This window comes from Sciurus vulgaris (assembly GCF_902686455.1).
Source record: "Sciurus vulgaris genome assembly, chromosome: 12".
In the NCBI taxonomy this organism is placed as follows: Eukaryota; Metazoa; Chordata; class Mammalia; order Rodentia; family Sciuridae; genus Sciurus; species Sciurus vulgaris.
In genome coordinates this window covers 72,579,654-72,600,497 of record NC_136473.1, presented here as the reverse complement: position 1 = coordinate 72,600,497, position 20,844 = coordinate 72,579,654, and the positions used below count along the sequence as shown (strand labels likewise).

The 20,844-nt window shown below is 34.6% G+C and overlaps 1 protein-coding gene across 3 annotated transcripts in view; it reads right to left on the bottom strand.

The window, feature by feature from the left end:
* LPGAT1 (lysophosphatidylglycerol acyltransferase 1) overlaps nucleotides 1-20,844 on the bottom strand; it is a 115,392-nt gene that overhangs the window by 7,561 nt on the left and 86,987 nt on the right. For all 3 annotated transcript variants that reach the window (XM_079107615.1, XM_079107616.1, XM_079107617.1), the window contains exons 6-7: nucleotides 17,906-18,032; nucleotides 610-716 (exon numbers count right to left, since the gene is read on the bottom strand). In XM_079107615.1, the coding sequence (XP_078963741.1) occupies nucleotides 610-716; nucleotides 17,906-18,032 (234 nt within the window). The remainder of the gene's footprint in view (nucleotides 1-609; nucleotides 717-17,905; nucleotides 18,033-20,844) is intronic.

Sequence of the window (20,844 nt, the reverse complement as noted above, 5' to 3'; positions counted from 1 at the left end):
GACTAAATAAACTTTTTTTTCCTCTTAAGGATAAAAGACTAAGTTTTTATCCATGAAAACTTAAAAAGTGAACTTTATCTTTTCATGTGAAGAACAAGTCAGTAAAACTGCAGTTACAAATGGCCTCGAATAAATACAATGATATTATTTAAATAATCAAATAGAATGCCAAAACACTAATGTTATTTGCTACTTCATAAAACATCTCACCATGTAGGGTTGGGGACGTAGCTCAGTGATAGAGCATCTGCCTATCATAGGTAAAATCCTGGATTTGATCCCTAGCAACACACATACACACCCATTCTCTAAGTCTCATACAGTACATCAAATGTCCCCTATGACTGCACATGTGGACTGCAGTTGTTTACAGATTCTCTCATGTACTCTCTTGACTTGGATCCATGTAACATCATACTCAGGATAACAGAGAGCAAACTTAACATAAATTTTTCTTTATAGAACTTATAAGTTGACATATCTTAAATATAGAAACACTTTTATTTCTTTAGGGCGTCTAAAGATTTGAAAAATGGTTATCTTCCCTAAAGTCTACCTTTAAGATTTCTGGTAATTTCAGAAATGTACATGACAGAAGATAACGTGTACCTGTTTTATAAAAATGTGATAAGAGGTCTTCTTTTTCAATAAAGCGTTGATAAAGCCAATTGGCAAGGTCATCAGTCTCCAGGGGTACATCTTTAACTGGAAAGATCCTACCAAGGGTTAGGAAGAAAAAGGACATTCTTTAATTCAGAAGTGAAAATCATTCAGAACCACAACTTAGGTTTAGTAGTAATGGAAAGCTGAATAAACTTACAGAACCATATTTGCTTTTCTTTTTTTGGGTACCAGGGATTGAACTCAGGGGCACTCAACCACTGAGCCACATCCCCAGCCCTATTTTTTTTTTTTTTTTTGTATTTTCTTTAGAGACAGAGTCTCACTGAGTTGCTTAGTGCCTTGTTTTGGCCAAGGTTGGCTTTGAACTAGATATTATCCTGCCTCAGCCTCCCAAGTCGCTGGGATTACAGGCGTGCGCTACTGTGCCCAGCTCCACCTTTGCTTTTCTAAGGATTGTTCTGCGTTTTCTAAGGATGTTCTGGCTTTTGAAGTTGTTCATTATAGTTCCATTTATTTGTTCATTCAAACATTCACTAACCTATCATGTGTTAGGTCCAGTTCGAGAGGCTGAAAAAAATCTTTTAGAATTCCTATATTTAGGAATTTTTACTGAGAATAATTATGTCTTTCTATGTTTCCAGATGTTAAGTGGGAGCAGTATGTAGAACAGATGAAGTTTTAAAATGAAGCTAAGCAGAACAAGCTCAATCATTTCACTAAATGCTAGGCACCATGATACATCTTAGCGAGGTTCTTTCTTTGGCAGGAAAGTCTGAGAACCAGATTGAATCTGCCCCAATTGGTGGCTTTTCACTAATTGTACCATAATAATGGTTTCATAAATAGGAACTTTTACACTGATTGGAAATCGTTACCAAAACACTATTCACCTCTTTTAGCCAATTAACTTGGTATTTGTCACTATGTTTCTTCTTTAGTTTTAGACCTTATCTACTAACTTCTTGCTAATAGAAGATGATTAAGTTCTTCTCTGTTCCTGTTCTCACCAGACATATGCATCCTTCCCATCATCCCAATCAACTATGCAGTAAATTCAATGAGGTATTTAATATAATATAAAACTTAGGTTCTGTATTATAATCAAATATATTCATAGTTAAATCATGTGTAGTAGATCGTGGTTACTTTTCCTTTCTTGCCCAATTTTTATTTTCCCTGGATTAAGCAATTATATTATTTTTATGTGTGTAATTTCTATGTACAGATAACTAATTCAACCACAAGATGCCAGCCAATTGTCTAGAATCAGTTCTCTAATTTGGGCCCACAAACTTTCTTAAAAGACTAGAGAGAAAATACTCTCTAAACTTGCTGGATGCAGTAGCTCCTGCCTATAATCCCAGTGACTCTGGTGGCTGAGGCAGAAAGATCACAAAATTCAAGGCCAACCTCAGCAAATGAGCAAGGGCCTAAGCAACTTAGCAAGACCTGTCTCAAAATAAAAAATTTAAAAGGCTGGGGATGTGACTCAGTGGTTAAGTGCCCCTGGGTTCAATACCTAGTATCCAGTAAATAAATAAATACATAAAACAAAAAATTTAAAAAATTCTAGGCTTTGTTGGTAATTTGGTCTTTCTCACATCTGTTCAATTTTGCCTTGTGGTGTGAAAACAGCCAGAGACAATGTACACATAAATATGCAGGACTATTCAAGTAAAATTTGATTTAAAGATTTTTACACTCTGGATTTGATGCCTGTAATTTTCATTCTTTAAAGTCCTCTTGCTACCATCCTGGTGATGCCCTGTACTCCTAAAATAGATACAATATTTTCTATACCTTGTCTTTCTTTTTCTCTATTCATTTTGATGGAGCACATTCTCTAGTGGTTTCTTGTGAAAGTACTTGATATCTTACAAGTTTGCCAATGTCTTTTTTTCTGTCTTGCTATATAGCTTGGATTCTAAATGTCCCCCAAAGACCCAAGTATTGGAGGCATGGTCCCTAGGAAGGTGCTATTGGAAGGTAGTGGAACCTTTAAGAGGTGGGGCCTACTGGGAGGCTTTTAGGTCACTGGAGGTGACCTCCTCCCCTTCCTTTCTCTTTGCTCTTTGGCTATGAGTTGGTGATTTTGCTTCATCATATTTTCCCACCATGATGTGCTGCCTTGTCAAAGACCCAAAAGCAATGGGGTCAACTATTTGTGAACTGAAACCTCTAAAACCCTGAGCCAAAATAAGCCTTTTCTCTTTATAAGCTGATTATCTTAGGTATTTAGTTATAGAGACAGAAAGCTCACACTAACACAGTCTTCAACTTTGGTTGATAATTTGGCTAGACATAGAATTCAGAGTTAAAAACCATTTTTCCATCTCTTATCTTTGGTTGTCCTTTCTGGGAGATTTCTTATTTAATTTCTAAACATTTTACTGAGTTTTTTTTTTTTTTATTGAATTTTTAATTTCTAGAACTCATAATGTTCCTTTTTTAGAGTATTCTATTATTGTTTCAGTATCTTATTGTTATGAAAAGTTTTCAAAACTATAATGGAAAAGAAGAAAAAAGGGTCAATGAACTCCAATGTACTATTATGATTTTCAGTCACTGTCTTCCCCTGTATTGCTTCTGTTTCTCTAAGTCACGTCCTAGGTTTGTTTCAGTCTCTATCTTTCAGAGTTCTGGCTGGCTGGATCACTAGTTACCTGATTCACTGTTGTTTGCTCACATTTACAGATGTTAGTTGTAAATGCCTTCTGCATTCAAGTGGTGTCCACTGGCTGGGCCACAGAAAACTCATTCACTTCTCCAGGGAAAGAGCCTCTGATTTCCTGCCTTGAGAGGGAAGCTTTCTGGTAGCCAGAGAGAGAGGGCTGGGAATCTCAGCATTCACCACACAGACATTACTTTGCTGTGATGTTTTCATGTTGGAAACTCTGCCTCAGCAGGGTTGCTGCTCCTCAGCACAGAGTTTCTATTTCTCTACGGTAAACCTCCAGTATTTGCCAGGGTAGGGAAAAAATTATCAGCCAGCTGTGGGGTGTAGGGTAGGGGTTTAGAGTTCTTCCTAAACAGATTTCTACCAATCTGCCCAAGTTTAGCAACATTTTAACCTCACTGCTGTGGGTACTGATGCTGCCAGTCTTTTGGAAGTTCTAAGGTATAATCAGGTGGGCTCCTGGCTTCCCACAGCTGGCTGAGGATTGTGTCATATTATTTACTGCTTCATCTGTTTTCCAACTTCTCAAGGTTTGTTGCCATTGTCTTCCATACTGTTCTTTTCTTCCTTGTGGGCTTACACCTTTAAAAAATCCCATTGAGTGCTATGTTACTAGGGTTTTGGGAAAAAAGGAAAGTAAAATTCCCATTCTCCATTTTGTGGGAGATATGAAAGTAGATGAATTCAATCCACCAACACCTCTTTTGAGAAGCTCTCCTGTTATTTCTGAAAGCTCAAAAATGCTTGTTTTATCTTTGTTTAGGGTCTATCATTTGCCATTTCTCAAAAGGGTCTAGATTGCTATTTTGGGTTTTGGCAAAATTTGTCAGTTACTTTGTAAGGATTTAAAAATTATAATGATGCATTCCATCATAAGAACAGTGAACAACTTATAGAGCAGAATGAGTAGAACACAGTGTCCAGACCAGTTAAATAAATAAATACAAAGGCTTTCAAAAAAACAGAATAACTATATTCAGACTCCTTTAAAAAAAATTTACCAAGGTCATTAGTCAACAGTTTGGGGGGAAAAATCAGAAGGAACATTATTATGAATTACATTATAATCAGATTCTTTTTTTTTTTTTTTTTTTGCTATTCAAACTTTTAAATATCAAATTAGGTACATTTTAACACCCAAAGTTACATGTTACTGAACAAGAAAAGGAAGAGAGGAAAGAAGAAAAAAGTGTAGTATGAAAAATCTATTAAAGTCAATTTCAAGAACTCATACAGCTTTGATTCAAATTTTGCATTCAAAATGTAAAAGAATGAAAAGGAACCAAATTGTTTTATCTGCATAGAAAATAACTTTCCCAATCTTAATCATCTTTCTATTTCCCAAAATGTAAGACTACATTTTTCCAAAAAACAGTATAGAATGTTTTGGTTGACTGAATATTTTAATGGACTAGGAGATCTTAAGGTCCAGAAATTTCAGGTTCGGACTTGCAGCTATAAAACCCCTTATCAGAACTTATTTAGAGCTTCCCCCTACTCTAAATGAGTCAACAACAGAAAGATGAATTGAAGAAAGTCTTAACTAATTAAAAACATTGGAATTGCTTACAGTACATGAAAGCATCCAAAAGACTTGTATTTCTTAGCCCTTTTAAGACTTATGCTCCTACTAGGGGTGGTTCCCAGCAACTTGGGATCTGAGGCAGGAGTATTACAAATTCAAGGTCAGCCTCAGCAACAAGTGAAATCCTGTCTCAAAATAAAAATACAGAGGAGCTCGGGGTGGAGCTCAGTGGTAGAGCACATCTGGGTTAAATCTCTAGTGCCATAAACAAAACAACAACAACATACACCTACACTAAGTAATTGAAAGATCTCTTTTCAAACAGAAAATTGCCCCTCTGCCTTCTCCACACCAGTTTTTTTTTTTTTGGTTTTTTTTTTTTTTTTTTTTTTGCAGTGCTGGGGATTGAACCCAGGGCCTTGTGCTTGCAAGGCAAGCACTCTACCAACTGAGCTATATCCCCAGCCCTACACCAGGTTCTGATATGACTCACTGAATAGGGGAGTACTCCCTGGCTGATATTCCCTTCACAAACAGTGGGGATTTGTAGGAGTGAACCTGGGGACCCTGAAAGAATTTGCTTTTTAGGCACAATAAAAACAGTCCCAAAAGGCAGTGTGGCATAGTGATTAAGAGAGCAACCCCAGACTACTGGGGTTGAATCCTGGCTCTATCATTTGTCAGCTGTGTGACCTTGGGAAATTCATTTAACCTTGATATGACTTAATTCCCTCATCTGTAAAATAGGGCTAGTACAATGATTTACCTTACAAAGTTGTCATACATGTAAAGTGCTTACAAGGGCACTTATACAATGTCAGTACTGGTGGCCAGATCACTCAGGGCAAGCATTACTGTACTACTTTGGGTTCAGTAACAGCTCTAACTGGATCTGCATTTGTTAGGAGGATTTGTCACTCCATGACTATTTCATATAATATGATACTTCCCACACACTGCATATACACATGCACACCCCCATATACACATTCTCTTCCTCTACCACTGGAGCAACAATGAAGTCAGCCTCAAGCCAGTCATACAAAAGTAAAAGTATAGTTGCTACCAAGTGTTAAAAATATGAATCCCTGACAGAGATTTTAAAGACTCTTTTAATAGCAACACTGGTAGACTCAGAGATACAGAAACAAGGAGCTAAAAATTTCAAAATGCCATGGAAAATTGTTCAATGTTCACCATACCATGTTAAGATCATACATCCTCACCCTGCTATATCTCAACTACCTGGTTATAAAAGGTAACACTCCTTCTGTCTCAAGCCACCACCTCCACTTGAATAGATATGAAATGAAGATGATTAATAAGGAGAAAGTCAGTTTTGTGAAAAGCCTTTCCTTAACTGCCATAAAAAGTCTCTTTAGGTATCTGCCATTTACATATGTAGGTTAGGCTGGGCAGAAGTCTGTGAATGAGTTAATGTCTGTATCTTCCAAGGAATCTTATATAATCTTAATTTGCTGTTAGGAAGGCAAATTAATGTAACTAATGACAATTTTGTTAACACTTTTCCTATGTGTACACTTGATTTTTCTTCCCAAATTGCCCTAAAGTAGGACCTTTACTACAACGTTGAACAGAAGTACTGATAATGAGCATCCTTCTTCCTCATTCTTAATCTTTTAGGGAGAAACATCCAATTAAATATGGAACTTGCTGTAGATTTTTTCTGTAGCTACATTAATCAGATTAAAGAAATCCATGTCTAGTCCCAGTTTGCTGAGAGTGTTTTATTTTTATCATGAATAAGAGCTGCATTTTATCAAAAAATTCCATCTAATGAAATGCTTATGTAATTTTCCCTTTAATTCTGTTAAGACAAACTACATTGATTTTAGATTTTAAACCAAACTTTTATTCCTGGAATGTATGTTCTTGCTATATAACATGATGTATTTCTCATATATTGCTAGGTTCAGATAGTTTTCTATCTGTAATCATCTAAGAGGTTTGTCTGTACATTTTCCTTTCTTATAAATCCTCAGTTCAGGCTTTGGTATCAGTGTTATGCTGGGCTCATGAACAAGGCAGGAAGTATCCCTTCTTTTTCTGTGTTCTGGAAATGTTGTACTCCATGTCCTTCTATTGTCCTTCAAATAATTATAGGATTTGAGGTAATCCCACTTTTTCATTCCTTATGGTAGTAATGCAGTCTTTCTTTTCTTTTTTTCTTGATCAGAATGGCAAAGTTGAACAATTTTATTGTTTTCTTTTTTGGCAGGAGTGGTACTGGAAACTGAACTCTGGGGTAATTTACCACTAAGCTACATCCCCAGCCCTTTTAATTTTTTAAATTTTAAGACAGGGTATCTCACTAAATTGTTTAGGGTTGTCTCCTACAAGTTTTGAGAATTCATATTTGCACTATCATTCTGTTAAAACTATTTTCTAATTTTCATTGTAATCTCTTGATGGTAAAAAATAAATTCTTCTTATTCCCTATTGAATAGTTTTCATCTTTTATTATAAGCAATGTGGCAAGGAACAACATCACACAGATGTTCATTCACAGGTGTGTAAATTTAAATATATGATCTGTGTAAATTTATCTGTAAGAGAAATTCAAAAGTTAAATGCATTAGTAATTTTTGAAAGATATCACTACATTGTCTTCACAAAGATTACACCAGTTTGTATTTTCACTAAAAATTTATGAGAATGCCTCTGATAAGATTTTTAAACTGGAAAATAACCAAGTCAGAAAACTCATTTAGTTGTAGATGATGGCCAGCAGTGTTTCTCAATGGGACCATGCCACTGTGGATCCATATTCTTCGGGATCCATCCATGAGTTCTCTTAGTTCATTTAATATTTATCTTTTTTTTTTTTTTTCTTTCTGGTACTAGGTATTAAACCAGGCATGATCAATACTGAACTACATCCCCAAACCCCCTTTTTTATATTGAGACAGGGTCTAGTCAAGTTGCCTAGGCTGATTTCAACCTTGAGATTCTCCTGCCTCAGCCTCCTGAACAGCTGGGATTATAGACTTGTGGCCCATCTTCAACATTAATCTTAATTTAGTAAAAACATTCTGAGTCATAAAGACAAGCATCTTATAATTAAGTCCTGCAATGTGATTCTGGTTCCTTTATTGTTTGGTACCAGGGATTGGACTCAAGGGTGCTTAACCATTGAGCCACATCCCCAACCCTTCTTAATTTTTGAGACAGGATCTGGCTAGGATGCTTACAGCCTCACTAAGTTGCTGAGGCTGGCTTTGAACCTGTGATGCTCCTGCCTCAGCCTCCTGAGCCACTGGCATTACAGGCATGCACCATCATACATAAGTATTTTTGTATAACGCAGTCCTATTTTAAAAAATAAAAGGCCAGAGAAGTGAGCAAAACCTATTCTCTCTCCTCTCCAAGCTATAATTCACCCTAAGACTCTTACTAGCCACTAAAAAAACAAGAAAGAAGTTCTGCTTCTTATAATGACAAAGCCATTATAGGTAACAACTATAAATTTTGGGCAAAACATAAAAATGTAATCAGTGAATGCACTAAGGAGAACTAAACGAGGCAGGTACTGGAGAAGAGTCCGCTTTGGAAGATGGGCAACTTCCTCCTTTTTTTTTTTAAACAGCTTTTCACATAAGAACATTTCAGTCAGGGTCACATAGGGGGGCTCTAACTTACACAAAAACATGTGTCAATCCTATTAGTTTAAGAATCAGAGGACAGATTAGGGTGACCATAGCAACTGGAAAAGAGGAATCCCAATAGGAGTAAGGCCAAAGTGGGAGCCACAAATTCTGATTTTCAACTCCACTCAAATCTCTCTCTTTTCTTTTTTGGTGGTGCTAGGGATTGAACCCAGGGCCTTGTGTTTGTGAGGCAAGCACTTCACCAACTGAGCTATATCCCCATCCCCCACTCAAATCTCATGTATGTAAGGGACAGAGTTCAAGCAGAATAAAGCCCCAGTTTTTAGCCAGCATGGTCTGCACACATGAAGTTTTGTTGCTTCTTTCTCTTAAATATTGGGAAGTTTTGGAAGGTTAATTCACTTCATCCTGATACTAGGGAGAGGGCTGCCTCAAAACTAAAAAGTAAAACTGAAAATCAGATTTTATTTTTAAATGAATGACATAACTAAGTTTTTACTTTTAGATGATTTAATACTATTTTGACACAGTTTTGCAGTGTAAGTACCACTTTTTAAGTTATTCACCTACTGTTCTTAGGAATCCTACTCTCAGGAGAAAGGAATAGAAGAAATACACCCAATGTAAATGACTGCAAATCTGCTCTCACTCAGTCAGCTGTTGTAGCCCTGGAATCTTCCCATTAAGAGTCCACATCAGATGGGTGTGGGTGCACAACTGTAATCTCAGCAACTGGGGAAGCTGAGGCAGGAGGATCATGAATTCAAAGCCAGGCGCAGCAACTAGCAAGGCCTGAAGCAACTTAGTGAAACCCTGCCTCTAAATAAAATATAAAAAGGGCTGGGGATGTGGCTCAGTGGTTAAGCACTCCTGGATTCAAACACACACAAAAAGGCCATGCCAAAGTTGGTGATCACACACAGATTTTTCAGCTATAGGAATTGGAATGTAGGAATGAACTCATAACCAGTTAGGGACAAGATGATAATAAAAGTTCTATAGGGGCTGTAGGGAAAATTGAAGACTGCCTGAAAAATTCAGTCTATTTTTCCTCTTGTCTTTGTGTTTCATGGAAGTGAGAAGTCTGAAATTTCTGGGTTACCTATCTATGAGCTAGGCAAGCAATTGACACGGAAGGGAGAGCAGTACTGAGAAAAGCAGAGCTTGAGTTATTGCAATGTCCATCATGGAACTTGTCCTATTTTGGATGTTCAATTATATGAGTCAATAATTTCCCTGATTGTTAAAGTCTAACTTTGTTTGAACTGGGCTTTAAGTTACTTAAGAGGATACAAATATTTAGGTTGACTCTTAAAGTTTCAAAATCTGGACTCAACTTCCCAATCTTATTTCCACAACTTCCCTTTATGCATGCTGTATTCTTGCTATGGTTTAGATAAGTGGCCCCCATGGGCCACTGTGTTAAAGTCTAGGTCCCCATCTCATGGCACTATTGGGAAGTGGTGGAACCTTTAAGAGCTAGGGCCTAAAAGGCATGCCCCCAGAGGAGATTAAGGTACCCCATCCCTTGCTTTTGCTCTCTTTTACCCCTTGACTCATGATAAAGTGAGTGGGATTGCTCCACTCACGCCTCTGCAATGGCCATCTAGTACTCCAGAGGCTTAATGGGTCTGCTCTAATGTGGATAAGAACTTCTAAAACAGTGAGCCAAAACAAACCTTTTCTCTTTGTAAATTTATTATCTCAGGTATTTATTATAGTGATAACAATCTAATACAATCACAGATCACTTACTGATTCCTACACATGTGCTAAACTATAGTTTTGTGTGTTTGTTCATATAGTTATTACTGCACAAAATGCCTACCCTTCTAACCTTCCATCTCTCTCTATCTAAATTCTACCCATCATCTCTTAAGGACTAGTACAAATAAATCACCTCTAAAGTTTTCACTGGTCTAAGAAGGCTATAAGCCCAGTATTTTGCATAGAATAGATACTCTTGTTTATAAGAGATAAAAACTTGTTGAATCACATCAGATAACATTTGCAGTATGTATCTTACGATGGAAGATTAATTCATTTTCTACTAGTAGAAAATTGGACTTAATCAATCTAAGGATAAGTTAGCAAGAGCCATAGGGCCAAAGATGATCTTGGAATAATATTTAAAATATCCTTATAAGGAGAAAACTGACATTAAAAACAAGGCTGAACAGAAACAATTCCCATGTTTACCAAATGAACTCTTTAAGCACATGGTGAGAATGCCAAAAGATCTATTACTTTAAATGGAGGTAGGTATGGGGTAGGGCTGTGTATGGACTGACAACCTATTCTACCAACAGCCCAGAATAGCTTGATAGTCCCTTGACTAAGAGACACCAGGAGGACAGACCAAATGCCTGCTCTCAACCGCAATCACTTTTATTACTCTGACTGTTTGGTTACCATGGGATTAAAATATTAAAATGAGTAATCCCCTAATATGGCAAAGGATCAAATGCATTAAATAACAGTCTTCTTGGAATCCAATAAGAGCAGTTGTTGTGGGATCAAAATAAATAAACCTATACATATCAGAAATAAACCTTTATAAACCAATAGCTATCCCAATGAGAAATCAGCTCATCATTTTTTAAGAAACAAAAATTCTTATTATCAATAAACTAGATTGTGCTCTTAAATAGAGTATTCTATCAAAATCCATAGAATCTGACTTAAGAGCACTAGATGAAATTACACTTTAAAAAAAGATATAAAATAATGCTTAGCAGATGGCACTCTATATATTAGTTAGAACATTTGAATTTTTAAGCCACCACGATACCAAAATGTGAGCCAACAAACATGACTAAACCCTCAATTCAATTATGTCAACTACATGTAAGGAATTAGGAACTAAGGGAAATTCTGAGGTAAACAATTCCTGCTTTCAAAAGGCTAAAAAATCTAGCAGACAGATGAGGAAAATAAGCAATGAGGAATATGATAAGTGTTGTATAGTCTAAAAAACTGTCATGTGAATTTAAATGAAGGAATGTCCATGTTCACTTATCTTATGACACATGATAAATTCATAAATTACTACTTCAGTTTGGCCCAAAGGATTAAGTAGAATTAAATTGAAAACAAATTTTTAGCTAAGCAATAGATGCATATAGTTTTCAAAAGTCAAAGTGTACTATAGTAGACAATGAAAAATAATAGCACTGTGCTTTCCCTCTTCAGATTCCACAGAACCCCTTCCAACTGTTTCTTTTGCTATTTACTTGCACGCAGATTATTACAATATGTGAATATCACTATTTCCAGATTATTCCATTAACTTTATTCACTGACTTCCTACTACAGAAAATAAGGATCTGGCTCTTACACCATTTTCTCTTTCATGTCTTTCCTTCTCCTCTCTAGGTAGTTAATATTTTCTTCTTGGTGTCAGCTCTGTCCTTTGTAACTGTATCCATGACTATATTTATTAGTTTATGTTCTATTTATTTTCTTATGTCTGTTTTTGTTATCAGTCTTTGTGTATCCTATGTAGAAATCAGTGCCTGGTCCTTACTGGGAACTCAGGTTTGTTGAATTGAATTAAACTGTTATTCAGTAATCTAACAGGGTAAAATTTTGTGAGGTGCCATCTGAAAACATCCATCAATACCATGGGCAGTTAACTGACCTATCAGGGTGAGTACAACAAGAATAATTCAGAAATCCCCAAACTGCTTGTTACCAAAAACAGATTAAAGGACAAGAACAGACACTGTCAAATTTAACACATTAGAATATCTCCCAGCATTCAATTCCCAGAAGTTTTACTTTGAGTCATTATCCTGAGGTAAGCTGCTCAGGCCTAATCCTCAACATACCACAATACAATAGTTATAATTTCCTCTAAAACCATTAGAAAGGCTTTTTTTAAAAAAACCACTCAGGTATCTGAAAATAGAAACTCAGATATTAAAACTTTTACCTACTTTAAATACAGGGGATAAACTAACATTTTCAAAAACTCTGAAGGTAGCAAACCTACACTTATATTAGAAATAATTTTGAATGACCTTGAAGTCTATGTAGATAGGGAAATGGTAAACACTCTGCACCAAGGCCACTACTTTCCTTCACAGTCAGGGATAACAGTTAAAGCAACAGCAAACTGAGAAGCCACTTAAGGATATAAGCAATGAGATGACATTGCTTAGAACTGGAATTTATTTCTCTGTTTTGTATCCCTTGAGATATTGTAGGATGCTTAACAAATGCTTGTTGAGTGAACAGAAGGGAGTCATCCACTAAGCAAAACATGGTATATTTGCTTAAGAGAATCATGATTACGCTTTCCATGTGTCTATAAAAACTTCTTATTTTAAAATAGTTTGCCTCAAAGAAAAACTATAAAAATCACACAAAGAATTCACATGTATGCTTAACTGAAGATTCCCTCAATATTGATATTTCCCACATTTGCCTGCCTTTATCATTCTTTCTTTACACATACACACACACACACACACACACTTATTTTTTTCTGGTATATATATTTTTTCCACCAATTTTTAGGAGTAAGTTAAGTGAAAAGGTTAGTTCCTCCATTTTTCAAATTCAATGACTTTAAAGAGCTAAAAGATAAACATCAGTGGTAGTTAAGTATAGTCATCATTCAATTAAAACTTAAGCACTAATGCATTTTGTATTTGAGGGCATAAAATTCCCAATACAACTAAATTAAATTAGAAAATAAAAAGTATTTTAAACTCCAATGATACTTTACTAGACCTCAAAGAGACTTAAAAATGAAAAAGATATGGTGAACCCCCAAGAGGGAGGAGGTAGGGAAAGAGCTCTTCATTTCCAGTGTTTATTCCCAGTCATGCAGCAAATTATAAAGTCCTCCAAATCACTTATGGCTTAAAAAATAAAAAAAAAGATTCATACACTAATAATATCTCAACAAATTGGCTGTATCTTCTATCTCTTGGCTCTTTATATGTGAGGGCTGTCATGGCTAAGCCTCGTTCTTGGGCTTCCTGAGAGACCAGGACCTATCCAGTCAGTTCCTGTTCTCAAGTCTTCATACTCAGACCAGGACTGATGCACTATCAACACCCTGGTTTGAAGCTTTCAAACTCTGCTCAGATTTGGAACAGGACTTAGAACACTGGCTCCCTTGGTTCTCAGGCTTTTGGACTTGGACTGGAACCACACTACTCACTTTCCTGGGACTCCAGATTGCAGACTGCAAGACTGTGGTACTTCTCTGCATCTATAACCACAAGATCCAACCTTAGTGATAAGTCTCTTTCTCTATATATCTTATTGGTTCTGTTTCTCTGGAACTGTTTACACTTATATTACTACAAAACTATTTCAGTTATTCATTTATCTTTACTTGTTCAAATGAATTTTAAACCTTTTATCAAATTTTCTGAAAAAACCATACTAGATTCTCACTGAAATTATATTAAATTTATAGGTTTATTTATAATTTTGAGTCATCTCCTCTAGAAACACAGTCTTTTCATGTATTCAGGTCTTTTGTGTTTTTACATTTTGGATAATACAAAATGAAATATTTATAAATGAAATGAAATGTTTGAGACTTGCTTCTGAATAATTCAGTGGGGTCTGGGAAATAATACAGAAGAAGCAACACTGACCATAAATTGATAAGGGGAGTGATGGGTATATGGGGTTTCATTTACAGGTTTGAAATTTTCTACAAAAAAATGTTTTGGAGGCATGACTATTTCTGAAATTATATCCCCTAAAACTTTTGACTTTTTTATTTTGCTATTTTTATGCAGTAAAGGTAAAAGCATAAGAGAAAACCAAGTAATATATTAATCATAAATAGATATGGATCTAGATAAAAAATGTTATACTAAATGTTATACTCTAAATATTAGAATTAGATTAACAGATAGTAATCATAAACAGGCCTAGGTTTAGACATAAAATGTTACACTAAATGTTACACTATTTTTAAGTACTGGTAATATCTCATAAATGTTTACTCTTTATCTCTTTGACTACTACTCACACTATGCAGATGTAATTTGTGGGGGGTACTGGGGACTGAACCCAGGGTCACTCAACCACTGAGCCACATCCCCAACCCTGTTTTGTATTTTATTTAGAGATATGGTTTCACTGAGTTGCTTAGCACCTTGCTGTTGCAGAGGCTGGTTTTGATCTTGCAATCCTTCTGTCTCAGTCTCCAGAGCTGTTGGGATTATGGCCTGCACCCAACGTAGATGTAATTTTATAATACTCTCCAAACTAATGTAGAATATGTGTGTGCCCGGCAGTTGAACTGCTAAATCGTTGAGCCTGTGCACTTTGACCTTAATGGGTATAGTCAAATAGTTCTCAAAATGTAGTCAGCAGATTACAATCTCATTAGCAGTACATAAGAGATCACTTTTTCCTATGTGTATGTCAAAGTCATCATCTTTGATTTTTATCTCATTAGCTTGAAATAACAATTTCTTTTGTTAAAAAAAAAAAAAACTTGAAGCAAATATGTCAAATGGTGATAGTTTGACTTCTTTTCCTATTTGTATCCCTTTAATTTCCTTTTCTTGTCTGATTGCTGTGGTTAGTGTTTAGAGAATTATATTGAGTAGAAGTGGTAAGAGAGGACATCTTTGTTTTGTTCCTAATTTTAGACCAAATGCTTTCAGTTCTTCTCCATTCAGTGTGATATTGGCTTTGAGTTTGTCATAATGTAAGGTAATATAATATAAGATAAGTTCTTTCTATCCCTAGCTTCTTCAACATTTTTAACATGAATGGGTGCTGGATTTTATCAAAGGCCTTTTCTGTATCAATTGAGATGATCATGTGATTCTTGTCCTTAATTCTACTTAAGCGGCCAATTATGTTTTTAGATTTGCATTATGTTGAAACAATCTTGCATCCCTGGGATGAAATCCACTTGTTAATGGTGAGTTATTTTCTTGATGTGTTTTTGAATGCAGTTTGCTAATATTTTATTAAGGGTTTCTGTATCTATGTTCATCAGGGATATTGGCCTATATTTTTCTTCCCTTGATGTGTCTTTGGTTTTGGTATTGGGGTTATACTGGCTTCATAGAATGCATTTGGCACTGTTCCTTCCCTTTGAATTTCGTGGAATAAATTGAGAAAGGCTGGTGTTAGTTCTTTAAAGGTTTGGTAGAACTCAGCAGAGAATTCTGGTCCTGAGTTTTCTTTGTTTACACATACAAAATATATATATACACATATATATTCACATATGATTACTAACGTTGCATTTTAAAACTTTTATTCTAATTGAAAATATCTCAACCTTGATTAATATTTTAAAAAATAAGCAAAAAGAGAATATGAACTAAAACCAATCTTTTCCCATCTCCAATGGTGCCCTGATTGACACCAACAACATGAAGACAGCCTAGAGTTGATAGAGCCTAATTCCTGAGAGCTAAGGACATGGCCCACATCCCTTCTCACAAGCTCCTGCAAAACCTCAGTACTGTGCTGACACCAGACATCTCTATTTTCTCTTCCCCCTTTCATTTGCTCTCCTTTCCTACTGGAACACAGGTTGTTCCCCCTTCCTTAATTCTAGCCAGACAATGATCTCTTATAAATTCCTGGGAAGAAAAGGAAAGTATATCTCCTCACCGGTCCCAACAAGGCTTCCAGGGTATATATATACCCATAAAAAAATCAGGCATACTGTGCACTTTAGTAGACAGAATATGATTCTATACTATAATTAAATCTCTACTAACCTAACACAATGAACTATTCTTTACTATTTTTACATCAGATAATAAAGTATTTTTCTATATCAAACTAATAGTTCCTTATCTTCTATCTATACTTTGATTTTATTCTTTAGGTCAGGTTTTTTAATTTTTTCTTTTCTAAGATCATGGATGATTTTGAGAATAAAGTTAAAGTAATGAACCTTCTCTGTAGAAAGAACAACATAAATAAAATCATAAAATTTTGCATACAGACTTGGTTAGAATTATCTGAGGTCCATCCATTAGATCCAGAGTTAAGAACCTCTGCTTCAAGTGAATTTAAGAACCTTATTCTTATTCCTGTTAATTTTTATAAAAAACAGACCAGTTCTTCAATTTCTAAGATCCCATATGATTCTCATTTTTTTCTGATTGTCTATAAATGAAATTTCCTCTATTTATTGATTAAAAACAGAAAAACAGGGTCAACTATAACAAAATGCTCAAATAATAGAATGTTTTCTTATTTGATTCAGTTCTTTCTGGGTATGATCTGTTAGGATATCTACATCTATCAATGGAGATACAATCTACCTGTATCCAATACACACACCCTTGTTTGGGCATTAACAATGATCTTTGTCGATAGATTATAAACTTAAAAAACTTACTGTAGGCTAGATGTATTTCATATATGAAATAAAATTATTCCTAGAGAAATTCTTCCAGGGCCTAGTACATCACCTTGTATAGAAGTAGTCAATAACTTAAATAAAACATACAACATTTGTGGAATGGAGTTACCAAACCATTGAGAATTATACTTATACCTTACACATGAACTTTCCAATTGGGCAATTAAGTCACTCACTAGAATCAACTATAATTTTATAGTCATCCCATACACATCAAAAACCCAAACTATAATATTTAATTTTAAGTTGCAAAATTTAAGCTTCAAATTCTCAAGGCTTTATATTTATATTTATGGAATGCTGATGGTTTACACATTTAAAAAAATGCTACCTATTATCAATGGGTATGTAATTCAAGCAATTTTCCTCTTATCATGAGGGGCCCTTTATGGCCACTGTGATCTTTCTTGGACCCATTCCTCACATTTGTAAGTTAGTTGTCATGGGTTGAAGTCCCTGACAAGGAGAGTAAAGCTAAATGAACTATAAAGTGATCAACTCTATTCAGTCCTTATAAGTGCCATGCTTTGATAAAAATACCTTTACACATTTACGTGAAACTTTCCCCAAAAAAATCTACATTAAAAAAAATCTCAAGACTATGGCACAGAATATTCAACATATTTGCTGTTGTTTATGCCATTGGTATAGGCATACCAAAATACTTAAAATGTATACCATATTAAATTATTAGTTTAATCATTCAAAATATCTTATTTGGATTAACGATTTCAAAACAAATTCCATTTCTATTAATACATATCCACCTAACTCGAATGATTACATATTTTTCTTTGATGTTTGCTCTTTCAGTTACTTTTACTCAAGGATGTCAGGTAATTGAGTAATCAAAGTGCCTTTGGAACATCATTTGTAGAGATTTGTATTACTCAGTGAAAATAACTACTTGAAGTGATATTTTTCATATTCCAAAGTCAGTATTGGAATGCTTTTTATTCCCTGTAAACACAAACTATGCCAACTATTTCCACTGTATGGTTAAAAATATTAAACATTTATACTGTTCTGAGGTCATTCTTTTGGATATATACTGAATACTAATATAGAGTTCTTACCTGTAATGGACATGTGTGACTGTTGGTTTCCTGTATCCAAGGATCCAAGTTTGAATATCTATAGGTTCAGCTTTGGGATAAGCTATGGTTGTATCTATTATCCATTGAAGGCCTTTTGATTTGCTCTCTGAGAACAAATTAAAAAATTACTTAAGGTTGGATTGCTTTTCATATTATCTCAGCAAATAACACGGTATTGATTACTTATAAGTGTAAAGTTTATGAATATACACTTTGCTTTAAGAAGACAGGATAAACTTTGGTGCTACTATTCTATAATACCATTAGTAAAAAATTAAGGATTTCTTATTGTGCTATAAAATGGATGAATTTCAAAACAAATAACTGAGCACTATTATTTACTGCACACACGATTCAAATATTCAGTACAATTATGCACTCTTAAAGTCTTATTTATATTTTATCAATTCTATAAAAGAATTGGCCTATGGAAAGGTCAGAAGTTAAAGTATGACATCACAAAAATGAAAAACAGACTTCAAAACAAAACTATTCACTAAGTATAATTATAATGCAAACAGTGAGATTTGCAATACTTGGGAGATATTAATAAACCTAAGAATATGGCAATAAAATTAAGAATGCTTAGACATACAATTTTTAGACATACATTATTGTCGATTGTTGCTCCCCAATTTTAGCAAAAGTTACAGGCAAATAAAGCAATAAATTCTCCTGGTCTTTTGGAAGAGATAGTAATAACTACTGTTGAAGAGTAGGGAGGGGAAGCTCTATTTAATTTGGTCCTCTTTATACTGTTTTTATTTCCAGCATGGAGTACAAAACTGAGCAAGAATGGAGAAGGAAATCCTCAGAGAATGTTAGATTTTAAAGTGTAAAGGTCTGTCCTATGTTTAAAGTATCTAAGAATCCCTAAAAAAAAAAGAAGAAAAATATCCTCATTTCCAAGCCTAAGTCTAAATATATGCATTAGAAATCAGTGATGTGTGTGCGCATGCATACATATCCCTTAAATTCTTTAAAGAATTTAGAACAACATTCTGAAGGTGGGGAAATTTGTAAACAAATTTTTTGTAAAAAATAATAGATACCAGAGTTCAGTTTAATATGTTAATCGTTCAATAAACATATATGCTAATCCTTTTAAAATTAATTTTGATATGTGTACATGGATCATGTATTAAAACACACAGAGGCATGGTTTGTATTTACAGTGGATAAAATACTAGCAAATATAAAACTAAGAAAAATAAAATGCAAAATATAAATAAATGCAAAACAGAGAAGAAAATAGTAAAATACAGGTAAAACTAGTTTTTTGGTCTACTAATCTTTCCTAAAGAGCTAGAAAAAAAAATTTTAACTAAGGTAGGATAAATAATAAATTACTTTGGTTTTAAACAGAAACTTTACCTCTCCAAAAGGAAAACCATCTTCTTTGCTTCTAGGTATGACAATTGGCCCTTCCTTCAAGATCTCGACTACCACAGGGTTCTGACCAGGTTCACTATTTAAACAGCAGTATTACTTGTTTTAATTAATCCTGTTTGGAAGACCTTGGCCTTCCAGTTTGGGCTTGGCTGACACTGCCACTATGTCTTTCCAGCAGTGAAGCTATTCTGAACTATCCTTTCCTATTAAAAGACTCTTTCAATTTGTCTTTTTAATAGATGATGAAAGACTAAGAAAGCAGACTGCCAAGCAGCTGCTTGGGGGGGAAAAAAAAAAAAAAAAAAAGAAAATTCAGTGCAATCTCATGGGCATTATTTCTACATCTGCTCACATTTCTGAGAGCCACTCATTTCATTTTTCATTTTATTTAAAGAATAGTAAAAGAATAGCAAATCACTACTAAGGAAACAGACCTAGTAAATTTCTCTCAGCTTTTAAATTTATAATTTGTCACCAAATTTTCACAGTAGTAGTAGCTTAGATAAACTTGCTCAAGACAGTTGTCATGTTGTTGGTACAAATACCTTCTGTAAAACTTCACAATCTGCCAAGTTACCTCCAAAATGATTGTATCTTTTCAACTTGGCCATAAAAGTAATACATACTCATTATTTAAAAATTGGAAAATACAGGAAAGGATTAAGAAATGGGGAAAATAATCCATAAGGTTACACCCTAGAAAAACAATCACTGCCAACATTTGGTATCTTTCTTTTCACATATTTCCTACTGATAATTGATAACAGATGTGAGCGCATGCTCAAGTTTCAGAGTTGTATGTTTCCCACCATCCTACTGACAGTATACCATGAGCATGTGGCCAAGCCAGTATATAATGGCTGTGCTGTAGTCTCCAATGTATGGATTTATGATGATTATCTTCTATTTCCAAGTTTTTTGCTATTTTAAACAATTCTGTGATAAATTTCTTCGCCTGTACTTCAGATTATTTCCTTTTGGTAAGTGTTATTTGCAGTGGAATAACTGAGTCATTTATTAATACTTTAAGGGTCTTAATAAATGCTGCCCAACTATGTTAAATTTATCCTCTATTAAAAGCAAACAAAATTTTCTATATTTGACATATGAAAAATTATATATAGTTATCACTTTTTTATATGTATGTACTATGATTAGTTTTTTCAAACAAGTCATTTGATATAACTATATCTTTTAACCCACCTGTTCCAATCTAGGAATAAAGATAAGTAGGGCAAGGGAAAAACACCTTAACTTTACAAATTTCAGTATTACTTGAACAAAAATGGTAAACATATACTGTTTTTATAAATAGAAACATCAAAAAATTTATAGTTTCATCTTCTACCCCAGTATTAGTTTTATTTGACAAAAATTACAAAAAAAAAAAAAAAAAAAGAACTATATCTTCTGGAACTCCAGAAAACCCTTTAATTTGAACAGGAAATGCTAAAATCCATCCTGCCAGGGCTGGAGATATAGCTCAGTGCTTGCCTCCCATGCACAAGGACCTGGGTTCAATCACC